Source organism: Pyxicephalus adspersus, chromosome 6, assembly GCF_032062135.1.
Source record: "Pyxicephalus adspersus chromosome 6, UCB_Pads_2.0, whole genome shotgun sequence".
Classification (NCBI taxonomy): Eukaryota; Metazoa; Chordata; class Amphibia; order Anura; family Pyxicephalidae; genus Pyxicephalus; species Pyxicephalus adspersus.
In genome coordinates, this window is record NC_092863.1 from 53,194,633 (window position 1) to 53,219,485 (window position 24,853).

Sequence of the window (24,853 nt, forward strand, 5' to 3'; positions counted from 1 at the left end):
GGATAGTAGATGTGAAAACTGAAGGATCATTGTATCCAAGAAAACCCCAAAGCTTGATTGCAATAGGTTTGCTTGGATATAATCCCCCCCCCATTTTCAGTAGTCTAAAATTTTTTATATATATACATTTTTTTTTTTTTTCTTTCCGAATAAAAACAATACAGTAGAATTCAGACTAGCCGGCTTAATGTGGCAGCAGGGTAGGTCGGATAACAAAAAAGCTGGATAGGCCAAAGTTCCGTTAATAAAGCACTATACTTGCCTCCACACACGGCCCAGCGCTAAGCACGCTGCACCCGCGGACATCCGACACAGTCCCAGAGAGCGGGCAGCAGCAACGGGTGCCACGCAGGACCGCCCGCACCACCCTGGCATTTTATAATGTAGTTTTTTTTTTTTTTTTTTTTTTTCCCCGGCCTCTGTACTTGGCCGGATAGTACGGAGGCCAGGTAGTCGTGAGCCGGATAGGCGAGATCCTACTATATATGAAGAATGTATTTTATATTGCAAATTTTCCTATGTGTTGTGGGTGGTGGGTCTTAACGCTGTTAACAATTTCTTTAGCAGTCTAAAAGTTGTTTTTGAAGAAAACATAGAATAGTTTAATGCTGGGAAATATTATCTACAACTGTTTATAATTTTTTTTTTTTTGACGGCTAATAAGTTTGAGTAACTTTACAGGTTGTGTTGGGGATTTATTAAAAATGTTACGTTGTGGCCCTAGAACTGTGTGTGTGTGTGTGTGTGTGTGTCCTTGAAAGACCTAATGTGTATCCATAAACACTTATGTGGAAGTTATGCAAAGAATGCTTGGACTGGCTACATCTTTTCCCCAGGAGGAAGCATGCATGGTCAGAGTTTTGTATCCTCCTAGGAAATATTTGTTAATATATTATTGTAGTATGACTCCATAGTGGAGAAGTGGGTATTCTGAAATCAGTCTACCATGGGTAACGCTCACATACACATCGAGAAAAAATAAATGGAGCAAATGGCTGGAAGGGGGATTGCCAAGGATGGCACAAATCATTGGCGAAGGCTTGACGATGCATGTAGCCCACTGGAAAGGGAATGCTGCTTATGTGTAGGGAGGGATGTGCATAGGAATGGTACTATTCCCTTTCATGAAAGGCTGGCATTCAACTTTAACAAATGTACTATCTTGTTAAGCATTTGCATCTTAACATTTTAATAAATATTATATTGATAGCATTACTTATGTGAATAAATTATACTATGGATTCGGTGTTTCGAAAACGAAATAGATGCATTAGGCCGTGGCATCCATTTTAGGTCACTTGAATCAGGTGGTTGAATATCTGTACTTTATGGGAATATGCAGATATTTTAAACTTGGTATAATCTTTTTGTGTATGTTAGCTATGTAAAGATGCTTTAAACAGTGTTTAATTTTTAGACTATAAGAAATGTAAACTTTGCTTTCTGCAGGTGCTCCCTTGTTTCTATCATTTCCTCACTTCTACAATGCGGATCCTGGATTTGTGGATGCTGTGGATGGACTACACCCAAGTGAAGATCTGCATTCACTTTTCCTAGACCTACATCCTGTAAGTGTTCCCTTCATGAAAGGTACCCAAATCTTTGTGGACTTAACCACTGAAAGAATATGTAAGATGCCATTGCTGAAATGAGCTTAAAGAATGTAATTGCCCAAATGTAAAACCAATTGTTCATTTCAGTAACGTACCTGAAACAAGTGCATAGCTACACGGACTGCATACTCATTCTGGGTCAATTGTTCAAAAGATATTAAGCAGACAAACCTGTATTTTTTTTTTTCCTCCCAGGTTTCCAGTACCAGGTTAGAATTTAGAGTTTGCAGCTGAGATGTTGTGATGAGCTAATGGCTGTAGGACTTTTAGCTTTTCAAAAAACTATAATTCAATTTGAGTTCTGACTTCATTGTTGACATTAATGCAGCTGAGTAACCTTAACATGTTTGTTACTCAGCTGTTGTACTCATTCAGTGGCTTTAGTATATCAAGCCACAAATGATCATGACGATCAAAAAGAAACCAGCTGCATTTTTGTCATTTGCTAAAAAACACCTCCCTAAACCATTTACCTTGGCACTATATTATAATAGCCAGACAATTTCTGGTGAGGCCAACAATGGCTTCTGTAACACGGGGTACTAGAATACAGGTTACCTGTAGAAACCAAAGCAGAATCATTAGCATTATGTTTACTTATGAGCTCCCTTTGTTTTTTGGTTTATGAATTTATAATCAATTGCATGACTTTATCTTTTCAAGTCTAATATTTGCAAATGCCACATGTGATAACACTTCGAGCTCTAGTTTTAAAACGGGGCATCAGACATTCCCTCAAGCAATTCTTTCTGGAAATCTTCCAGGTGTTTCAATAACCCTCAGGAGTGTTTAAGAGAATGTCAGGCTCTCTATTTTAAAAGGAGGCCTTGGTGTTTTTCAAAGAATATTTTTTCCATTGAGGGGATGACAGCTGTAGCCGGGTGGTAACAATTGAGCAGACAACAATCATAGTGCTCCAAGTTGTTTGCGACTTGGGTATGAAGTAATCCGTAAGATTTGGTAAAAATAAAATGTCATACTTTGTTCCAAAGGTTTATAGTCAGTTTTTTGTCAGGAGCAGAAGTTCATTTCGTTACCCACTTAATGCAAAATTAACGCTAAAAGGGAACCTTGTTGCATAGTGGGCAGCTCCTTTGTCCAGTAGCACTATGGAGGCTAGCAATCAACTGCAGTATTCCGCAGGGGTCAAGACATCTGACACACTTGTGATGCAGCAAGGTTCCAGTGGCTGTTGCTCTTCAAGGGCGTAAATAAAAGTGAGAATGCCCCCCCCCCCCCCCTCCTTCAAGAGGTGTGAGTACTAATCCTTTGTTGCAAAGTGGTTTAAAAACAAATGTGACTGAGTTGCTTTAAAGGAAACTAATGTGGAAAGTCTATTGAGGCAGCTAGTTGCTTATCTGTTCGATTTAGCTAGCACCTTTAAACATATATAATAGCAAGGTAAACTGACCCATACTTCTTCCTTTCTAATTTACATGCTTGTTCTAGGTCAGGGTCCCAAAGTATTAACCCCAGAGACAGCAAGGTAGCCTAAATTTTTAGAGGTTGTGGTTGGGGGTGGCTTCTGACTGAGGAAGGAAGCATGGATGCTGAGATTGGAAGGTCATTTCTGCTGTATCTGTGTTGATTTAAACGGTTCCCCCACACCCTGGGAGCTGTTTTGAAAAAGATACAAAAGGGGTAAATCTAACCATCTTTAGGAGATCACCTACTTGTTATATCTGTGATGATTGTCTTCCTTGATTGCTCTGCATGAAGTAGAATTCTTTTGAATTCTTGCATTCTGACTTCACCAATAAAGTGGTGGGTTGTTTTGCAGATTGGTGTATGTGCACATCCAATGTCTTTTTTTTTTTTTTTTTTTTTTTTTTTTTTTTTTTTTTTTTTCTTGGTTAAGAGGGGCTGGCATTACTAGGTTGTCATGTGATGTTCAAGTCTCCAGGGATAATATTATTCATCTGTTCAATTGAGTTTTGCTTATTTTGTAACAGTAAATGCATTATATTTGTATGTAGTAAAGCACAGAGAAGTTCAGTGTATTGGTGAAGGGGATTCCACTGCTAGTAAATGAGATTCATTCAGAACATCTGGAAATGCTCCCTGGGAACGCAGTGGCACAAGTGAAGTTTTCTAGGTGGGGTAAATCCCTTGGGACAACAGGAAGTCTTTCTGTGGCTGAATAAAAGCAGTCATTCTATCTTCTGAATGAAGAATGTGGTATGAAGAAAATGTTTATGAAGGGCATGTGCAAGGCAGTTACAGAGCAGTGTAGGGGAACAGTTATTCTAGCATTTTCACAACAAAACTAAGAGTTTAACACTATAAAATGTTTGCAAATATATAAAGATCAGGACCAAGTCCGCTGCCACCATAAACATTTACTAAACAGAGCTTCTAGAAAATGGAGGTAAAACTAGTTTGTAGCCTGATACTATCCAGTATAAATGTACTATACATATCTGGCCATGCAGTTCTTGTACAACTATTAGAGGACCTACCTTAACTATGTATTCAACCTGTATTTAGTTGGGCAGAGTTTTGTACTGTCTGATTGTAGCCTGTGTAGTAGGTTTTAAAACTGCAATTTACAAAATCTCAATCTTTTTGGTTAGGAGATAGAATCTAGTACTAAAGGTAACCCTAGAACATAAAATTATTTACCATAGTAAGTACATTTTTGGAGCCACTTTCTTACACCAATAAAGGTTTTGTTGGGATCCTTGGAAGATTTTGGATGAAGTAGGAACAAAGGCATTTAAGTTACTTTCATGTAATTGCCAAATCTTTTCTGTAGAACTTTTCTTTGATTCTTAAACCAAATCTAAGGAGGTTTCTGACATGGCACTGATGAAAGCTATGAACAGGTGGCAATAAAATAACCTAAAATGGCAGGTGGGCAGGTTTCTGCATAATCTGCTCTTTCCTATTTGTCCGAGGATAGGCGTTAGATAGGCATGTGCTTTATGCATTAAAGTTTGTGTAGTACTGGTTGGCATGTCCCTTGTGCACCAGCATGGTTGACAGCCCACACATATGGTTATTAGCAAACAAATGTGTTGGCTCTCAATAACAAAACGTTTCTCAGCAGTCACCATATAAAGTTGCCTTTTCAATACATGAGGTTTCTCAGAGGTCCTGAAATGTCATCTTGATGTTCATTTTTATGGATTAATATGATAGTTATCACTACATCAAAGGTTTGCTGCTTTGATTTTTCTTAAGGCTGTATATAGGCATAGTCCACCAGTTCATTCTGCATCCAGCATGCTCTGTTGACAATCCTGTAGGGTGGCCTACAGATGGAACATGTCTTCTGTTACCTTCACATAATCATATTAGGGGTTGAGTTTTTCATTCAGACATACAAGGTTTGCAGGTTACTTCCAGTCTCCAATAACTAGTGTGGTATATGCACTTGTTCATTTGATGCTTGGAGGAATAGGGTATTTAAGCATTAGCCAACATGAGCGTGTGTTTCAAATACATTAATTACAAACGAGTTATTGTTCCCCTAAGCACTTCAGTTTATATGTAATTAGAATTATATTAATACCACTATGGAGCTCATACATGAACACATGCCTCGTCTATACACAGTAGAGAAAAAAAAAATGCTACAGGTTGACAATTGAAAATCCGGCCATCAATCCGCATCCTTCACTTTCCTGGCATGAATTTTGGATCACATTTTTAATACAGGGACTGCATTACACTGTTGGCCACTTATGTTTGTATGGCACTGTTCTGCACAAACAGCTGTTAGGTCTGCTTGCTAAAATAAATACACATTGAGATGTGCCTGCTTCCTTGAACTTTGCCAGATGTACCCTGGTGCTGGGAGAGGAAGACTGCTCTGTGTGTGGAGGTAAGTATATATAAAAAAAAAAATCCGTAATTTTCGAAAATCCAGCATTCCTCAGGTCCAGAGGTTGCCGGATTTTTAATTGTCAACCTGTAGCTAAAACTTGCAATTACACAACAGCACCATCTGCTGATAAATGGAGTTGGCTTTTAGTGGAAAAATAAACCTTTTTTTTGTATCCTGTGACTGCTTTCACCACATCATTCTGGTCAATTTGTTTTACTGGAAACATGACTAAAAAAAAGCTGTATATAAAATGTTCTTTGACAATCTGGCTAACATGGAATGGTGTGGATTATGAAAACTGGCTAAAGAATGACCTAATGCTGATCTGTACCTCCGATCTGTAAAGATTGTTGAAGTCTGTTCCTGAGAATAGTGTTTTTACTGGTTGAACATATTCTAGTAGCAAATGACAGCTAATATATTAGCACAGGGCTGTCATTGCTGACTTCTGTCTGAAAATCTCAGTTACTTGCCTGTTATGCTGAACGGGCTCATAAAGTTGCGGACCTAGAAAAGTATGCAGATTAGTCCTGTAAGGTCAGGTTTTTCTATGCATACCTGTTTGGGTTAGTGTTTGCATTGTGTATTGTCCGCATAACTGGGTGTTTACAACATTAAGCAGTCCACAATGGCAGCCATATTTCCTTTAACAGGATAGCCCTTTTTTTGTTGCCATGGGAGATATATATTCTAAACATCCCACTTTTTCAATGACTCAAAAGGATAGATGCAGGTCTCTGGACAGTTACTGATAATATAACTCCTACCTGTGCTGGGATGTCCACCATGCAGTGTGCACAGATGAAAGGATTCCCCCTTACCACTAGCTCCTAATAAGTTGTGTGTTTTTTTTTTTTTTTGCTCTTTTTATTGAATAAGGTGGATATTGTGTTTAAGAACTTTAAATTTTGATTTGCTATTTAGTGTGTGTGTGTGTGTGTGTGTGTGTTTATAAAAAAAAAATTATATAGTGTACTAGTGTACACACACACTATACTTAATAAAGCCCTAGTTGGTCTTTTACCATCACTTATGTTTACTGCATTTAGTACCAAAGTTTAATGTTCATTTATTTTACAACCAGTATTAGGACAAATAAAAACATAAGGTAATCTTTAACCTAGGGAGATGGTCCATGTTTGCAGTTTATCTCTTAGTACTAATTGAGCTTAATGAATTTATGACTTTATTGGCTCTTTATCTAAATCTGTTTTACTGCAAGGTGAAATCCTTGCACTATGGTATGCTTAAAAGCACACGCAAGAAACTTTTTTTTTTTTTTTTTTTTTTTTTTTTTTTTTTTTTTTTTTTCCAACTTCTTTTGTCAAATTAATATCTTCCCTTCTAAAGCTACCAAAAGCCTAATACAACTTGGTTAGTACTAATAATAACAAAATATCTTGATTTTATTTAAATTTTAAAGTAGTAGGTGGATCTTTTGACCCATCTGTTGAGCTACCACTGCAGGGTTTCCCTAAGCTTATAAATTTCTGTGTAACACACATCCTACAACTGCTAGATATGCGATTGCAAGAAAATGGGAAATGGTCCCCCCCCCCCCCCTTTCCTCCTCTTTGTTAAATGGTTTGCTTGCATTCAAGATATGGGGTTGATGGAAGATTGAAAGAACACAAACGTACAACTAAGTAGATAAATAGTTTGAAATTTGGGTGCCTTGAGAATGACTTCTCAAGTATGCACACACATTGGTTCTCCAATAGTTATATGGTCACACAGCCTGCAACATTACCTTGCAAACAGGTCTAGGTGTTTTTTCTTATTTCTTTTCCTTGCAGTTCCCAAAGACTCTTCTCTTTGCATGGGTATTTCTCTCTATTTCTGACCTTGTCTTTTCTGTGGTACTACTCTGGTTTCTTCTCCAATTTTGAAGTGTACGGCATGTACTGTATACATTTAAAAAGTGTAGAGGGACATGAGGAATCTAGCATATCTACTCTTGAGCTAAATGGGGGTCCTTTACAGTTTTCAAAGGGTTGGGAGATATTTGCTTTTCTGTATTGTAATATATTAACATACCAGTTAGTCAAACTAGAGAATGTATTGTAGCCCGATTTAATGAAATCCCTGACTGTCCTATATCTGAAAATGCTTTGATTACAGCGAACAGGTTGGGTGAAATTGTCCCTTACAAATTACCTTGTATTTTATCAGATTAGATTACCCAGCTTGACCTCTAAATATAAAATCTGTAGTATTTTCATTACTAACTTTTGTTAGTAGAAGTACAAGTCAACCTTATTTATTTTTGCTTGTGATGCTCCATTTTAATGCAGTTTTTATTTTAATACACAAATTATTGCACTTATTTTATAGGGTTCCATCATGTTTTCACACTTTAGTATTACTGCAATTAAAAACACTCAGGCACTTCTGAACTTTGTACATCTGATAATTAATTGTATTTGTAAAATTAGTTTAAATTGGTGCCCGAAACCATTGTTTTCTGCAGTCTCTCTTCCTTCATGTGGTTGCCAGTATTTTCTCATTCTTTAGAAGACACCTGCTTTTCCCTCTCAATGTTTTTATGCAAGTGTTTTTTTTTTTTTTTTTTTCTTTCCCTTTTGTACATTTATTTTCACTCCCCAGGCTTATCTCCTGACTCTCCTGTAGTTCTAACATCTATCTTTGGTTGTAAATAAGATGTGCTGATTTTAATCAAATTATGATTCCCTATCACACAGAATACTGTAATTGCCACTATATTATGAACTCTTTCAACTGCCAAACCTCTTACAGATCAGATATTTTCCTAACCGTACATCTATTTCACAATCTCCTTATCCATGCTGCAAGTAACAGAAAACTTCCTCAACTGACACGTGTGAGTGTGGTTAGTACAAGTAACGTGTCCATGAATATTTTGTCTCCATCTAGAGGCAAATGCTAGGTATTTGTAAAGGATGGTGCACACGTGGTAAAATGAATGCATATTTGTTTTCTATTTCATCTTTTCCCAGGGAAGAATGTAAAAGGTTCACTTTCTGATGCTACCTTAACATATAGTAAATGGAACCTTAGGTGTAGTCCCTATTTGCTTCAAAAACAAGCATGTTTTTTTTTTGACTACAGACTTCAGAATGGTACAGTTCATGTTGGCACAATTAGAAGATTGAACATGTATGGTTTGTTTGGAAAGCTTGTCAGGAGAAAGCCTCTTCTTTCTAAAAGGAACATGGCAGCACTACAGTTGCATCAGTACAAACCACAAGACTTCCCGGAAATATGTCCTTTTAGACAGATGAGACACAGGGAAGAATGTTTGGCCATAAACCAAACGCAACCTATCCACACACGTATACTAACTATTTGATGTGGTGGAGGGGTGATCATTATTACCTAAAACTTTACAATTGAAACATGATTGTATGAAAACACACACACTAATCTTCTGCAACATTGTTGCATGCTGGACCATGATTGACCCTCTGATCATGTATTATTAAACAGGATTTATATTGTGCCAACATATTACACAGCACTGTACAATAATTAGGGGTTGTGAATGAAAGACAGTGGCACAGGAGGAGGAGGAGGAGAGGACCCTGCTCCAAAAAGCTTACATTCTAGGAGACTATAATCCAAGGATTAGTTTTTTGAAGGTTTACAGATAATAAAGAATAAGAAAATGCCTCTTACAACTTACATTTAATTGTGCAGGGTCCTAGTCTTTCCTGTGTCCTTGTTTGTCATCTGCAGCCTCTATTCATTGTACTGTACAGTATATGTTGGCATGTTACAAATAAAGATGATGGTAATGAAAGTTTTTTTTTCTGTCAATTGTTGTGTTCTTGCATCTTTTTGTGAACTAAAATATCAACCATGTAGTTGGCTTTCTACCTTTTCCACTATCTTCTTTGAACTACAAAGCAATGTCCAATGTATTAAAGGTGCACAGAAGGGAGGTGTTTGTAGTCAGGAGTGCATTATAGGATAATACTGCTCCCCATAAATACATCAATAAACGGGAAACTAATTCCACAATCACATTTAGGAACTGAGCAGCTGCAGTATATTTTGAACTTAATGCACTTTGTTGGTATTTTGATTTAGATGATTGTTTACTATTAACCATTTCACTAATTTTTCCAAATTTGTTTATCACTTTCACTGTAGCTCACAGGAATCCCCATGAATGTTTCAATCAAGATGCAGCTAAGCCTTTTTGTAAAGGGTGTCAGTGGAATTCCGTAAGTATTTCAGTTTTTGTGAAGAATAAGACAATTGTTCTGTGTGATGAAAATGCTAGCATTCTGAATTCAGTGCACAACGTTGCACCCACTGATTTGAATAATTTGATTTACAGCAACATACTGGGTCCTTTTGAAGGTTGAAAAATATTTTGTGACATAAAGCTTAATTGTATGGAACAATAACAGTCCTCTGTTAAGTATAAGATTTTCACTCCTAATTCACTACAACGGCATGTCTTTCAACCATGTAGCTTTTTTTTATGCCACATTTATTTTATGAACTAGTTTGTTGATCTGTGACCCAACCTCACAAAAAAGTATTTTAAGGTTAGAATCAAATACTTAAAAATATGAAAAAATGAAATTATATCGGGCTGTCCTTGGAACGGGTTTCTGTTTTTAAGAGTATTTTCTTGCTTATTGATAAAAATACAAAATGTTGAATTTTCCCTTGCAGTCTATCTTTTGTGTCAGTGGTCACGATACAGATGTAAGGGGTAAATCTACCCAGCTTTAAAATAAGTCATTGTCAACATGATTCTTTGAAAATTCCTTTACTTAAGTTCCACACTAACCAACTCTTTTTTTTGTGTACACCTTTTATGAAACTACATACATAAATACATCTTATTACAAATCATAAAAGACTTGCCCAAATAAGGACTCCCTTACCTACCATCCCTCCAGGGTTCCAAATGATTGAAGTTCTAAATGATGCCAGGGTTATGTAGGTATGTCAGTGACGAGTGGTGCATATCTATCCCTGCTACTATTCAAACAAGAGTGTATCTACAGTTGCGTCCATAAATATTTGAACAGAAACAACTTTTTTTTTTTTTTTTTTTTTTTTTAACTTTGGTTCTGTAGATTACCACAATTAATTTTAAATGAAACCACTTAGATGTGGGTTGAACAAAAAATGCAATAAAATGCCTTTTTTTACACAATCACTTCATTTCAGGGGCTCAAAAGTAATTGGGCAAATTATGAAGCTGAAAATAAAATGTTCATTTCTAATACTTGATTGAAAACCCTTTGCTGGCAATGACAGCCAGTAGTCTTGGAACTCATGGACATCACCAGATGCTGGGTTTCCTCCTTTTTAATGCTCTGCCAGGCCTTTACTGCAGGGGCTTTCAGTTGCAGTTTGTTTGTGGCCTTTCTGTCCGAAGTTTGAGCATTCATTTCACTTGTTGAAAACTAATTGGGTTCAGATCAGGTGACGGACTTGGCCATTCAAGAATATTCCACTTCTTTGCTTTAATAAACTCCTGGGTTGCTTTGGCTGTATGTTTTGTGTCATTGTCCCTCTGTATTATGAAACGCCTCCCAATCAATGTGACTGCATTTAGCTAAATTTGAGCAGACAGAATGTCTCTGAACACCTCAGAATTCATTCGGCTTTTTCTGTCCTGTGTCACATCATGGATAAACACTAGTGTCCCAGTGCCACTGGCAGCCATGCAAGCCCAAGCCATCACACTGCCCCCGCCATGTTTTACAGATGATGTGGGGTATGCTTTGGATCATGAGCTGTTCCATGCCTTCTCCATACTTTTTTCTTGCCATCATTCTGGTAAAGGTTGATCTTGGTTTCATCTGTCCAAAGAATGTTTTTTCCAGAACTGTGCTGGCCTTTTTAGTTGTTTTTGAGCAAAGTCCAATCTAGCCTTTCTTTTCTTGAGGCTTATGAGTGGCTTGCACCTTGCAGTGCACCCTCTGTATTTACTTTCATGCAGTGTTTATTATTTATAAACAGGATTTATATAGCGCCAACATATTGCGCAGCGCTGTACATTAAATTGGGATTGCAAATGACAGACTAATACAGACAGTTATACAGGAGGAGAGAACCCTGCCCCAAAGAGCTTACAATCTAGTGTGTGAAATTCCCCCACCTACAATAGGATGGGAGATATGTAGTAGGGAAGTAGTGATGGTTTCAAAAGACAGAAGACGGGTAGGCAAGTTTGAAAAAAATGGGTTTTGAGCGCTCTTTTGAATGAGCAGAAAGTAGGAGCAAGCCGAATAGGACGAGGAAGACCATTCCAGAGAGTTGGGGCAGCTCTAGAGGGTAGGGAGGGGTCCAGTGAGGGTTTCTTTAGGATAGGGAGAATTATGGCATGTTTAAAAGCTGAGGGGTATTTACCAATGGAAAGGGAGAGGTTGAATAGTTCGGTTAGGGCAGGGGCCAGGGTGGAGGAATGGGCATGGAGTAGATCAGAAAGAATTGGGTCAAGCGGACATGTAGTAGACGGAAATGATGAGAGAAGAGTTAAGACTTCGTCCACAGTAAAAGGGCTGAGGGAGGCCAGTGATGATTTACAGGTGGAAGGAGTGGTTATGGTTGGAGTGGCTCGGTGGACAGAGACATGTCTGATTTTGTCTATTTTATCCCTAAAGCAGGTGGCAATGTCTTGGGCAGAGAAGGATGTTGTGGGGGAGCAGGTGTGGGGTTAAGGAGGGAGTCAATTGTAGAGAAGAGGTTGCGTGGGTTGGAGGCTTGAGGGGAAATGACTTTGGAGAAATATTATTGGTGACAGCTCTGTGTAAAAGCTTTGAAGCTTGGCTTTGTAGTCCATGAAGTCAGCGCTGAGGCCAGATTTCCTCCACTTGCGCTCAGCTGCAGGAACAGACTTTTGTAGCTGTTTTGTGTGATTGTTGTGCCAGGGTTGGCAGGGCGGGGGTGGCAGGAGCAACATTATCCAAAGCCAGGGAAAGGGAGTGGTTTAACATGGTGGCAGCTTCATCTGGGGAGGTGATTTTGGAGAGGGAGGGGGTTAGGGACGCAAGGCAGTTTGAGAAAAGGTTGTGGTCAAGGTTATGGATATCTTTCTGCCATTGACCAAGTCTGGGATGTGGCAAGGGAGGGCAAGGGTTTGATAGGTTGAAAGTGATAAGGTTGTGATCAGAGGGGAAATGGTGAGTTGTCAAGGAGGGTGAGGTTGCAGAGTTTAGAAAATACCAGTTCTAGAGTGTGTCCGGCTATGTGTGTGGCGCCATTGATGTGCTGTGTGAGTCCAAATGAGGAGGTAATGGAGAGCAGTTTGGCTGAGGAGGGAAGGTTGGGCTCATCCCTTGCAACATTAAAATCACCAAGGATGAGGGTGGGCAGGTTATGGGAAAAAATGTGTGGGAGCCAGGAAGCAAAGTTATCCACAAATTGTGATACTGGACAAGGGGGGTGGTAGACTACAGCAACAATGAGGGGTAAGGGGCCAAAGAGTCAGACAGAGTGGACTTCAAATGAAATGAAAATGACAGAGGGTGGGGTAGGAAGGACTCTGTATGTACAGTTAGGTGAGAGAAGGAGACCCACACCACCCCCTACTTTGTTGCCAGGTCTGTGGGTTAGTGTAAAGTGCAGGCCTCCATAGGAGAGAGCAGCAGCAGCAGCAGAGGCAGAGTCGGAGGAGGAAAGCCAAGTCTCTGAACTTTCTGGCTCTCACTGAGACTTAGAAAGGAGAAGGTTGTGTATGGAGGTTAATTTGTTGCCAACAGATCTGGCATTCCATAGATGTGCCAGAGAGAGGGGGTAAGGGCTTATGGGTAGGGTAAATGGGGATGAGGTTAGTAGAAAGGAGTGTCTTGCTGAGAGTGTATGGAAGGGGGAGGCTGTGGGGGGGACCAGGGTTGGGTGAAATGTCACCAGAGAGTATCAGTAAAGTAAAAAATGTGCAGGAGCAGACAGATAAATAAGGAGAGTTAAAGAGCAGAGAGACTGAGTATCAGATTGGGGAGTGCAGGGAGTAGTGCCAACAAAGAGAGAGCAGGATGAATAATACATTTTTACAGATATTTGGGAACCATATGCGTACAATAAACAATATGGCAAACTGAAGTCCAAGAGAAGCAGTCCAATAATATGGGTTCAAGTGAGGCTTGTAAACTTGCTGAATTCCAGGAGTGCAGGATGATGATTCAGCCAAAGAAATGGTTTGATGAAATACCAGTTTAAAATGGTAGCAGCAGCAGAGAATGTGTTGGAGTCCAGGTGGATAAATCAGTCCAAAAGCAGGAGATGGAAGTGGCAGAGTAAAATAGTATGTCCAAATGTGTTCCAATTCCTGTGTCAATTCCCTGGATTAATTCCCATTGCACTTTTTAATTTGGGCACTTGAGATTTGGGCACGTGACCAGGGTCCCAACATGACCTTGCCTTTTGTTTAAATGGAAGTGCTTTGGGTTCTGATTATGGATGGACCTTTTTATGATATCGATATGCCTACCTCCCTGTGAGTGTTGTTCACTTGGTTGGCTGTTGTGAAAGGGTTTCTCTTCACCATGGAAATGATTCTGCGGTCATCCACCACTGTTGTCTTCTGTGGACGTTCAGGTCTTTGGGCCTGATTTAAGAAAACTCTCCAAGGCTGGAGAGGATACACTTTCATCAGTAAAGCTGGGTGGTCCAGCAAACCTGGAATGGATCTGGTCCAAGATTTAAAACATTTGCTAGCAAAAAGCAAATGACTTTGATGAAATTCATTCCAGGTTTGCTGGATCAACCGGCTTCACTGGTGAAAGTGCATTCTCCCTAGCCTTGGAGAGCTTTCATAAATCGGGCCCTTTGAGCCAATTGTCCAATGACTTTTGAGCCCCTGAAATGAAGTAATTGTGTATGTGTGTATTTTTATGCATCTTTTTGTTCAACCCACTGAATTAAAGCTGAAAGTCTGGAGTTCAACTGCAACAACTGAGTTGTTCCTTTTTAAAATTAATTGTAGTAATGTACAGAACCAAAATTAGAAAAAAGTTGTCTCTGTCCAAATATTTACAGACCTAGTGTAGATTGGTGTGAACTTGGGAAATGTATTTCTTTTTCACACTATATCTGGATCTTTTCTTTAACATTTGCTCCACTTGCTTTGAAAATAATAAATGTTTATTTATTCACAAACAATGTTCTTAATACTCAAACACCTATTTGGGGGGGGGGGGGGGGGTCCTATAATCTTTAAAGGGTGAGAAAATTTGGAAGATTCTTTTTCGGAACAGGGTGGACAATTACATGGGCATTTATGCACTGGGACCTGGTGTTTTCTCCCTGGTAGTGACAGAACTTATTGTACACCATAGTCTTTCTACTTTACTGAAACCCTGCCCCAAAGGTAGACAAAGGAAGCCTGTAAAATATTTGCTCAAATTGTTGTGCCTAAAGAATAATGAAAATTTTATTTTAAATGGTTTTTTAACACTTTATTGCTCAATTTTATTTTCAGACAAACTGGACAGATTAGTCCTGTAATCTTGCCACTCCTGTGGTTTAAAGAGGTAAGTTTTGGATTGGACTGAATTTAAGCTAATTTTAAGTTAACTGATTTTTTTTTTTAGGTCTTTTAGGCACACTGCACCTATTTTTAGTGCTATATACTAAATCTAATCCTTTAGTTTTTTTGTTTGTTTTTTTTTTTGCACAGGGATAATAGGGTAGTTCAAGAACAGGCTTATGTAAACCCACAAAACTGAAAATGGAGTTCTGTAACTCATGATTAATATCACAAGTTACAGAACTGCATTCTTAAAGCAGATCCAAACTGAAAAAAATGATTTGGTAATCTAGTGAAAATGCCATAAAGGAAGCATTTTTCTAGAGGTTAGGTTTTAGAGGTAACTTTATTCCCTTATTCACGCTTAGCTTCAATATAACACCTAAACAAAACATTAGCAAACTTGATTCATGTAGAATATTTGTAGTAAAGACATGTGCTGTGGTATGTGCTTGACTTGCACCACAAACAAGTTTTATTCCGATCAGTTGCATTTTCTAGTTAAGTTACACAGTGCTTTTCTTCACCTCTTCCTTTCTCATTGTAAAGTGCAGTGGTAGTGGTGGGAAATATCTGTCATGTACATGTCACATGTATTGACATCTTTTAAGCATTCGTTGTACTTAAACTACAGTCTTTCTCAGTGGTATAAGCAAACCTAGTAATAGACTTTGGACACAATTGTCCATACTAATAAGTTTCTCAAACTCTGCCTGGTACCTTTTCTGTATTTATATTTGTTAGATTCACTGACATATTTTGCTTTCTCTTACCTGCAGAGTGGGTATATTGACGGTCCTGTATATAATACCTACTACAACACACTGATTGTGCTTCCTATTGTCCTGGAATACGTGCAATACATCCTCATTGCTGTGGGACTCTGTCTTATTCTTGTAGCTGCAGTCCTTCCATGTGTTCATCAGGTAGGAAATTATTAGTCCTGCCACAGTAAGTTGAGCTTTGTGTTCAATTATTTGGGTATTTCAAATGCCTTTTTTGTTGTGGATCTTCCTATAGGTCCTGAGAGGTAAATGTACATTACAAATTGGAAGGCGGGGAGGTAATTTATTAACGGTGGTTTAGAAGGAATTTCAGTTTTATTAATTGGGAATGATTAGAATCATTACTTTTCTCAGACATGCACAAAGATGTCGACATTTTTTACCCTTTGTGAATCTCATGCTTTCCAGTATTTGTGTGAAGAATCAAGAATACTTGACTGTTTGTTTTTTTTTTTTTTTTTTCTTGAGATTATTCTTAGGGTTATACATCTAATATCAGTAGACCTTTTTTACAGGGACTGTCTCTCAATAGCACAGTCCATATTTCAGAATTTTTAAGTTGCTGTGTTTTTGTCAAACATTTGAACGTAAGATAGAATGTAAACTGGTAAGAATCAATCAGATAATATACCATACTTTTTTTATTTTATTTTATTTTTTTTTTTACACACCTACATACACAGGTCAACAAAGTGTGTTTTATTTTTTGAAAAAAAGCCTTATTTTGTGTACTTTGCTTTATAGCTTTATTTGCCTACTGCATGTTTGTTGCCCATCTCGTTAATTTCCTGTTTCATCAAAATTATGATCACGGAGTATTGTGGCTGCTGTCTTTGAATGTTCTGTTTTGGTGTTTGTGTGTTTTAAGCATGATGTGCATTTTTCACATGGCACAGAATATAATTTTCACTTCAATACTAAATTTACTAATTTTAGTATTTTAATCAATGTATTTTTCTTTCTACAGTGTTTAAACATACATAAACAAAAATCATATGTAAGATGCAAATCATAAATGATTATCTGGTTAACAGTCTAACAAAATGATGTATAGTGATGGCATTTGCATCCCTTATCCCAAAATTGTGTGTATTGATAGATTTTGCATTCCTTATGTCAGAGGCATAGTGTGCTAGTTCTTAGTGTTCCAGTGAAGGGTACATCCAAGAGCTGATATTGGTCAGTATCCTTACTGGAACATTTTACAGATAGATGCCTTGTAAAATCAACAAATCTGTCAATTGTTGGTAAATAGACAAAAACACTCTGCTTAGTTGGTAGATCTACTAATACATAACACAAGACTAAATTCTTTTAATATTAAAAATATTGAAATGGGTCCAGGAGTATTGGCGATCTTGAAAACGGTAAAGTTGAAAAGGCATGTGGAGTCACATGATAGAGTTGATAGTAATAGGCTTTAAATAGTCCCAAATTACAAATTTTGGTAAAGGGGATCTGAATTTAGGCTTTTAGTGACAAATTAACATTTAATGCAAATTGCAATTGGTCATGAATAGATATTTGTCAGTTTTTCAAGTTAGTCCAAAGAAACAACATTTTAGCAAACTTGTCCATCTTCAGTTAATGGACAGCACTGTAAACTTCATTTGCTTCCTAGATGCATATAAATACCAATTGATTAAATGCAATAATTAGTGTACTAAAGCCATTACTCTCCCCAATAGCAAGGATACTAGTGCTATATTTCTCCTGGTGACTTTTCTCTATGGGACTGAAAGGTAGGAGAAAATCCTGAGCAGTTACCTGAAGTGGAGTAGATGTGAAATTTCCATATAAGGACATTTGTTCTGGTGACTGAAATTGACTAGATCATTTTCCTCACCAGAAAAGATTTCTTTTGTACAAAACAAAAAGTGAATGTGTTCCATTGGGGAGACCACGGAGTCTTGGTTTAAGATTTCCTTTAATTGATCAAACACTTTACATACACAAGTTTAGCTCCTGATAGCTTTGTATTGATGCCAGCAGTTTCGATGACCTAAACAATTTGCTAAACGCCCCCCTCCTACCACCTTTTTAGGAGGCCGCATTTTTCTAAGCTTTTCAGTACTATAATAAACTCGATGGTGTTTTTCTTTTAACTTATAAAACCATTCATTTTAAAGTTTTTTTTTTTTTACAGTTGTTTGTCTTTTTATACTTCATTTGAAATGATGAACCAGCATAATTATTTTTTAGGAAAAGGTCTTCTTATTTTGGACTAGTGATAAAAAGTATGATGAAAATCATGAGCTCAATAAAGCCCAAACAGAAAAGTTGACCTCTTCCAATGGAACAGTGCTACTGGAAGCCAAATTATAGGTGCGTACAAGGTATAATCAAGGAGAGTTTTTAAGTTTTTCTGTAAATTTTTTAGATGGCTTTTATAATTATTTTATAACCTATAAATTTGTCATTTTTAATGGTAATTGGTAAAGATGCTAGTAGGAAAAGGCATCCACTAATATTTAGCTCCAATCTAGGTTTTTTGCATGCCCTAAAATTGACTTACTGCATAGATACTGTACTGTCTAATATATCTGAATACCAAACGGGTACAAGGCAATATATTCTTTTAGAATTAGGTTGTTATTTTATCCGATCTAATAGGAGCTAAAATCTTCTTAATGTAATTCACAAACTATAAGCTGTGACATACAAGGGAAGGCGATGTGTTACTTGAAACATATTCCTATTATTGTAGTGACAGAAATGGTGATGCTGTTTAAGGGGGTGAAGAAATCATAAAATATCAACCTGGCTTGTCATTGCTTGGGAGGGAATAAAGTTATGGCCACTTAAACCTGTAAAATTGATGGAAATGTGCAGATTAAAATGATTAGATTTCCAGAGCCCTGGTCTATTACAGTTGCAGTGAACATCACAAAACTTAAATAAGTGAATTGTAAGGTGACTTTATTTCAAAATATCTGCTTTTTGAACTTCGGAACAACTTTCTTTCCATGCATTAAAGCCATCTAAACGGGTTTCTAAGTTTAAGTGCTAGCAACATGGCACTAGGTGGGCTGCAGTAAGAAAATATTCATGTTGCTTATCCACAAATTAAATTTCAATTGACTTCTGAACTAGATAGATCACATGCACACAAGTGCAGGCATAATCTGGCAGAAGCAGTGAATGCTTTGTTAGCTTCATTAAATTAGTTCACACTAATCTTTCCTTCCATTAAACTTTTTTTTTTTTTTTTGACTGCTTGGTAACTAACCTAAGACTTCTGATTTCAGTACTAAAAGCTAGAAAGTCCACTCCTCACAAGCACTATCATTAGACATGGAAGCATACTTCACTTGCATTTGAGTCCCGGAGCTGTCTTTTTTTGAAGGTAGTTTCCATGCCTCTGTCCAGCTCCAGTGCATACAACTCCCTCCAGACATGAAAAAAAAAATCCAGAAATTTTGTCTGGTGGGAGTTGTGTGGTTTGGGCTGTGAGTGTGCCCTTCCAGCCATTGCTTGTTTGTGGAATACAAGGGATTAAGACCTCCTTGTGTCCCCCAATAAACTCCAAGGAAAGGATTTCATGGAAAGTGCAAAATTCCTATTTTATCACTAGTCATGGCTAAAAAAAAAAAAAAAAAAAAATTGAATACTGCAATGAAAAAAAAACTCCTTAGTGCATGCACATTTCACAATTTTTTTTTTTTTTTTTTTTTTTTTTCTGCAAACATGGAAAAGTACCTGTTGATGCCAAAAATCCTAGATAGTTTTCAATTTCCAGTAGCAAATGGACAATGCTTTCTTTGCTTCACCTATGCCCAGATAGTGTAGTTCTAGTTCACAATTCCTTCTTCCCATGTTCCACCTTACCTTTCTGGCATACAGAACTCTCCCTTGCCCATCTCCATAATATAAGGGAGGAATGTTCTGTAATCTAGCAAGGTAGAACTCTGGCAGGACTGTTTAGGAATTTCACTGCATTGGATGATGTAGGCTAGTTGGAGGGAGCCAGGAGCTCACTGGATTTTTGACAAGATCAAAAGGGTTTTGTTCTCCAAGTGCAAAAAAAACAAAAATCAAAATATGGGAAAATTGTATGCATTGCTGGGATGTACTGCTGCACATGTTAATACATAGGTTTAAGCTATATTAATTCAATAAGGGATGTATGAATGCTGTGCTATGATTGCTTGAAAAATATCAAATCTACTAACCTAATAAACACATTAACCATTAAATGTGTTCAATTGTCACGTTTTTGTGATCATTATCATATATACCAATTTGATTCAAATTTTTGTAAAGCAACATATGCCAAATACTTTTTTATATTGTTAAAATATAAAACACCGGTTTCTTTGTTGCAAATTTAAATATAAAATATGTAAACCATTAGTAAGTTTTGCCATAAATACTTTTAGCAAGGAATTGAAGCACTGCCATCTAAACATTACCATCTATGTTTAAAAAAAAAAACAAAAAAAAAAAAACAAAAGCTAAAGATGCCAATTAAAACCTGGTATGAAATCAACTTTTCCTCCAACTCTGCCTAAAACTGACTGACTTATTGTTATAGTTCTTGACATTATTTTATTTTTTTTATTTTTTTTCCTTAGAAATGGGAAAATATCCTGCAAGATCCAGGTGAAACAACTGAATCTGATCAAGTTACTGAAGCCGAAAAACTTCTTGAAGAGCCAGATCTTTCACCTCAAACCTGATATTTTTGCCTAGCCTTTTTTATTGGATTCTTTTGGTGCCTCCTCTTGAGGGGGGAATGCTTTAATCACTCAAGCTATCTGCCAAATTCCAGTTGTCACTAATTAATTGTTGATTAGGTGTCTGCACAAAGGAACTCTCCTAAATGAGAGGAAAAGTAAACGATCACCACAGTGCCAGTGCCTGAGAAATCTGTGTTTGAGGCTAACTTTGGAAACTGTTTTATCTCATTCTCTCATTGAGAAACCAGAAAACTTTAGGAGACTAATAGTGTGTTCTGCAGTGAGATGATTTTGGGTAGAACACGTTATTGTAGTGTAGCCACATCACTGCACTAGCTTAACAGCCATTGTTTTTCTGGGTTCTCTGGAATCTAGAGGGTTAACCATTTTAAGCACAGTTTCCTAATCCTAATTTATTGCAACACAGATTAATAAGGTTTACAGTTTACTTCCTGTGTTGGCCTCTGAAAAATTATGTGCAGATAAGTTCCTGTACATTAGGTTTCAGAGATCTGAATGGAATGCACAGTAACCTGGGACAAGTATTGCTGCTTTAAAAAAGTTGTAGGGCCAACTGCACACTCAAAGCATACATAAATTGCCATGCTGGGGTCCTTAAGGATGACCAAAGTGACACTTCTTAAAGGTTAATTGAAAATAGTATTATCCCGTTTACAGTTCTGAACATTCCATGTTTATAGTATTAAGTAAACCATTCTGTCTGGTCTATTTATCAATGTTTTCACTTAAGATTCACACTTTGTTCTAAATTGATGTGTGAAAATGTGGGTATCTTTGGTTTTTCACAAACATTAATACATGGCCCCCTTATATTTTTAGCCTTTAAGCTATGGAAAGACCAGCCGTGCAATGCTGGAAAGTCATCTTGTAGCATATTGTATAATAGTTTATTAAATGAACCACTTGTACTTTTAAATTATTATTGCAGATGTCACAGGCTTAAATGTCTGTGTGTTATGATGCAGAATCCTCAAGCAATGCACATTACCTGCACCATTCATTTAATATTTATCCTGAACTCTTTACTAAATATTAACTGGAGTGGAAGAAACACTGAATATTTTGTCTCATGTTTACCAAGTTTCTAGGCACTTAAAGATTGTTGTGTAGCCCACTTCCCTCTGTCCTCTCATGTTCTGTGCCCCCCCCCCCCAGTGTATTCTGTTGGTACAAAATCAGGAAAATGTGTTTTAATGTATTTCCTTTTATGACACGGCTCTATCAGGTCTTCTCAAGCAATAATTCTAAAACATACAACTCAGGGTGATAAATGTGCCAAAATCCTTAAGCTGTATGTGACATACAAAATGTATGAAATACATGTGCCATAGTTGTGTATGAATGCTAACCTTCTTTGATTTGGGGGTTAGGGAATAAAAAGACATTGTATACAAAAAGATATTTAGCTTTGCAACCCTGAGCTGATCCCTCTTTGTTACCCCTACTACCGCTGCCTTGGAATTCATTGTTCCTTGCCTTGCAGTGCCTGACCGGTAGAATGTGGTTTTTTCACTAATAACATTTTTGAGAAGTTTCATAGCCTTCTTCCAATTTTAAACTAATATGGCCCTTATCACACGTTTATTGTGGGTGTGTGGGGTGTCTCCTGCAGGAGTTCTAGTGAGTTGTACAAGCCAGTTTATGTTTCAATCCCCAATGTTCAATTAAAACTAAAAAAACTTTGGACACGTTTTGACACAAATCTTAATTTGTTTCAGATTATCTCAACAATTGTTTGTTTGTTTTGTGCACAGTATTTGTGTCTGCTGCCATCGTTCATTGTATAAAATGGCATCCTGGTGCCTTTTTATATCCTTTATAAAAGTAATTTTGTAAAATTGTAAGTCATGTAAATTATATTGATGTAATTCAAACGTGTATATGTGATGACTGAATATATTGTGTATACATACATATTTTATGGAATAGACTGTTGCACTTTGTAAGATTTACATATGCAAACCACACCAGCATTTTTTGCTGCTCTTTTATAGTTGCTGTTCCTATTCAAGTACAAAGTCATTGTTTTCAGTTCAAGTTTGACCAAAATGGTGCTTGTTTTCTTTGTAGAAGCACAAAATGAATAGTTTCCCAAACTGGTACCTACAAGCTCTGTCACCACCTCACAGTATGCTGGAAGCAGTTCTAGAGCACAAACCCCTGTCATATTTTGTCATTCTAAAGTGCACATTCCTACATCCCACAACCCTTCTGTTTTGTAATGTTATTATTCATTACTGCATTAATATGATGGTCTAAACAAAATATAAAGAAATATAAAATTTTGACTTTGTAACACTGCCTATTGTGTGGGTTTTACATGGGTCTTACCAATCAATTTATTCGTACACAGAGTCTTTGGAAAAACCTGTGAAATAGAAGAGATTTGACCCCTGTCAACAGATTGGAAGAGTTATATTGATCCAAAAGCTACACAAATATAAAAAGTGCTAATAGCGGAACATAACCAAAATGTCCCCCTACCCCCCAATGAGTCTTTTCGTATTAAAAAAAAAAAAAAACTCTACTAACTTTGTATGTAGAATGTAACCTAAATTGCAGTGATGGTAGGTAAGCCTATGTCAAAAAGGCCCAACTTAACCAGGAGCTTCTTGCCATCTGCAGGTGTGGTTGTAATGAAGGAACAGCTGCTCAGGTTCAGCATAATAGCAATGTGCTTTAAAAAAAGTAAATAAAGCTCAAGCCGTATTATTGCTTTAATTTCCATATACACAATTGCACTGTACGCTGCAAATTCCATTCCAAATCAAAACAAAGAAAAATATATGAAATGTGTGTTATTCCTTTAGAAGTCAAGAAGAGTGAATATTAGTCTGTTTTAAAATATTAGCAATGTGTAGTTGACCTAGTGAGGTAATTCATTCTGTGACATGACAATTACAGCCCTTATTTAGGGATATAAGGAAGCTAATGGTCATGCTGGTTTTGGTGCATTTTTCTCTAAATATTAACGGCTCTGGGACCTAGAGCTGCAAAAGCAAGAGTGCTAGCCACTCTGTGCTGCTCAGAACCTGAGTACAATTGGTAGTTCCAGAAGAACAATGTGGTTTCAATAAAAAAGTTGATTTGAGAGGGGAAAACCTAAAGAAGTGCAGAAAATGATGAGCTGCTCAACTAAAATCATCTCAAATGCTTTATAATGGCAACTTAAACCTAAATGACATGGAATAGCGAAAATGTCAAAGACTCGGCCATTGCACAGCACCAGAAAAATTTAAGAAAAGTTGTGTTCTAAAGATGGTACAGTTTGCCAAAGAACACAACTGGCCTAAAGAGAAATGGCACATGTGGACTGGTAAAGGTAAGATTGTTCTTTTTTTGGATCTAGGTTTGTCAATTGATTCCAAAACACTGAATTCAAACCACAGTGCACTGTGAAGCATGGTGGTGCAGACATCATGATATGGGGATGTTTCTTATATTATGATGCTGGGCCTATTTATCGCATACCAGGGATCACGGATCAGTTTCAAATACATCAAAATCCTTGGAGGTCATGTTGCCTTATGCCAAAGAGAAAATGCCCTTGAAAAGGCTGTTTCAACAGGAGAATTACCGGAAACACCTGTAAACGAGAAAGGGCTTGGTTAGAGCATCAGTTTATAAAATTTTTGTTTGAGTTTGTAAAGAAGGATGCAAAACATTTCTTCACCTTCTGTAAAGGGATGACACAGATTTGTAATGGAATGTGCAGTGTTACCACTGCATTTGTGTGTGTATGGAAATAAAAGCTATTATAAAGATTTTGTGCTTTATTCACTTTTTTAAAACACACTTCAATAATGGATGTACAGTTGTGTCCAGAATAATAAAACACCACCAGCTTTAAAGGAAACCCATAACGGTGTCTAATCTAGACACTCCAGAGGTGAGGATAGCAGTGTCCTCTTTTATCTAGGGTAGTTGGGGTGATATCTGGAAAAATGTAAACTATCAACCCCTTAGCGTTTAAATGTTTGAAACTCCCATTCGTTCCAATAGGCTAGTCAACACCAGAGTGTTTTCGTAATAAGCAGTAAAGAAAGTCTTGCAGCAGTTAGAAAAAGTAAAACCACCTCCCAAATGGCCCACTAACATAAATTGGTGTTTTTAGGCACTTTGGCGTTTTCTCTTTGCCACATATTTTTAAGACATCTTTATGCTTTATGGGCATTTACAAGCATTTCAAATTTAAGTCAATGTAGACTTAGTCTTTTAAATTCCTTAAAAAAAAATGATTTCAGGCAGTACATATGTTTGGTTTATCTGCACCTGATTTAGGTGGGAAGGTGCAAAGTTTTCTATTCCAGACAAAGCTGAGGTAAGAGTATAATCTGTGCATTCCATGAGCATTGCTAATTCTTGTGAAAAAGTGAGAACCGTGTTAATCTTACTCTAGAATTTAGGAAGCCTTCCTCTAAATCTGCTTTTGTAGGAGGTGTAGCATA

General features: G+C 37.2%; 1 protein-coding gene across 3 annotated transcripts in view; it reads left to right on the forward strand.

Annotated features, from left to right (window-relative positions):
- Window positions 1-24,169, forward strand: part of SCARB1 (scavenger receptor class B member 1) — a 55,589-nt gene extending 31,420 nt beyond the window's left edge. For 2 of the 3 annotated variants that reach the window (XM_072415766.1, XM_072415763.1), the window contains exons 8-13: window positions 1,450-1,568; window positions 9,577-9,650; window positions 14,873-14,924; window positions 15,700-15,846; window positions 17,908-18,030; window positions 20,280-24,169. In XM_072415766.1, coding sequence (XP_072271867.1) covers window positions 1,450-1,568; window positions 9,577-9,650; window positions 14,873-14,924; window positions 15,700-15,846; window positions 17,908-18,030 — 515 coding nt within the window. In that variant the 3' untranslated portion in view covers window positions 20,280-24,169. The remainder of the gene's footprint in view (window positions 1-1,449; window positions 1,569-9,576; window positions 9,651-14,872; window positions 14,925-15,699; window positions 15,847-17,907; window positions 18,031-20,279) is intronic. The other variant, XM_072415765.1, reaches the window with a different exon arrangement.
- The last annotated feature ends 684 nt before the right edge of the window (window positions 24,170-24,853 follow it).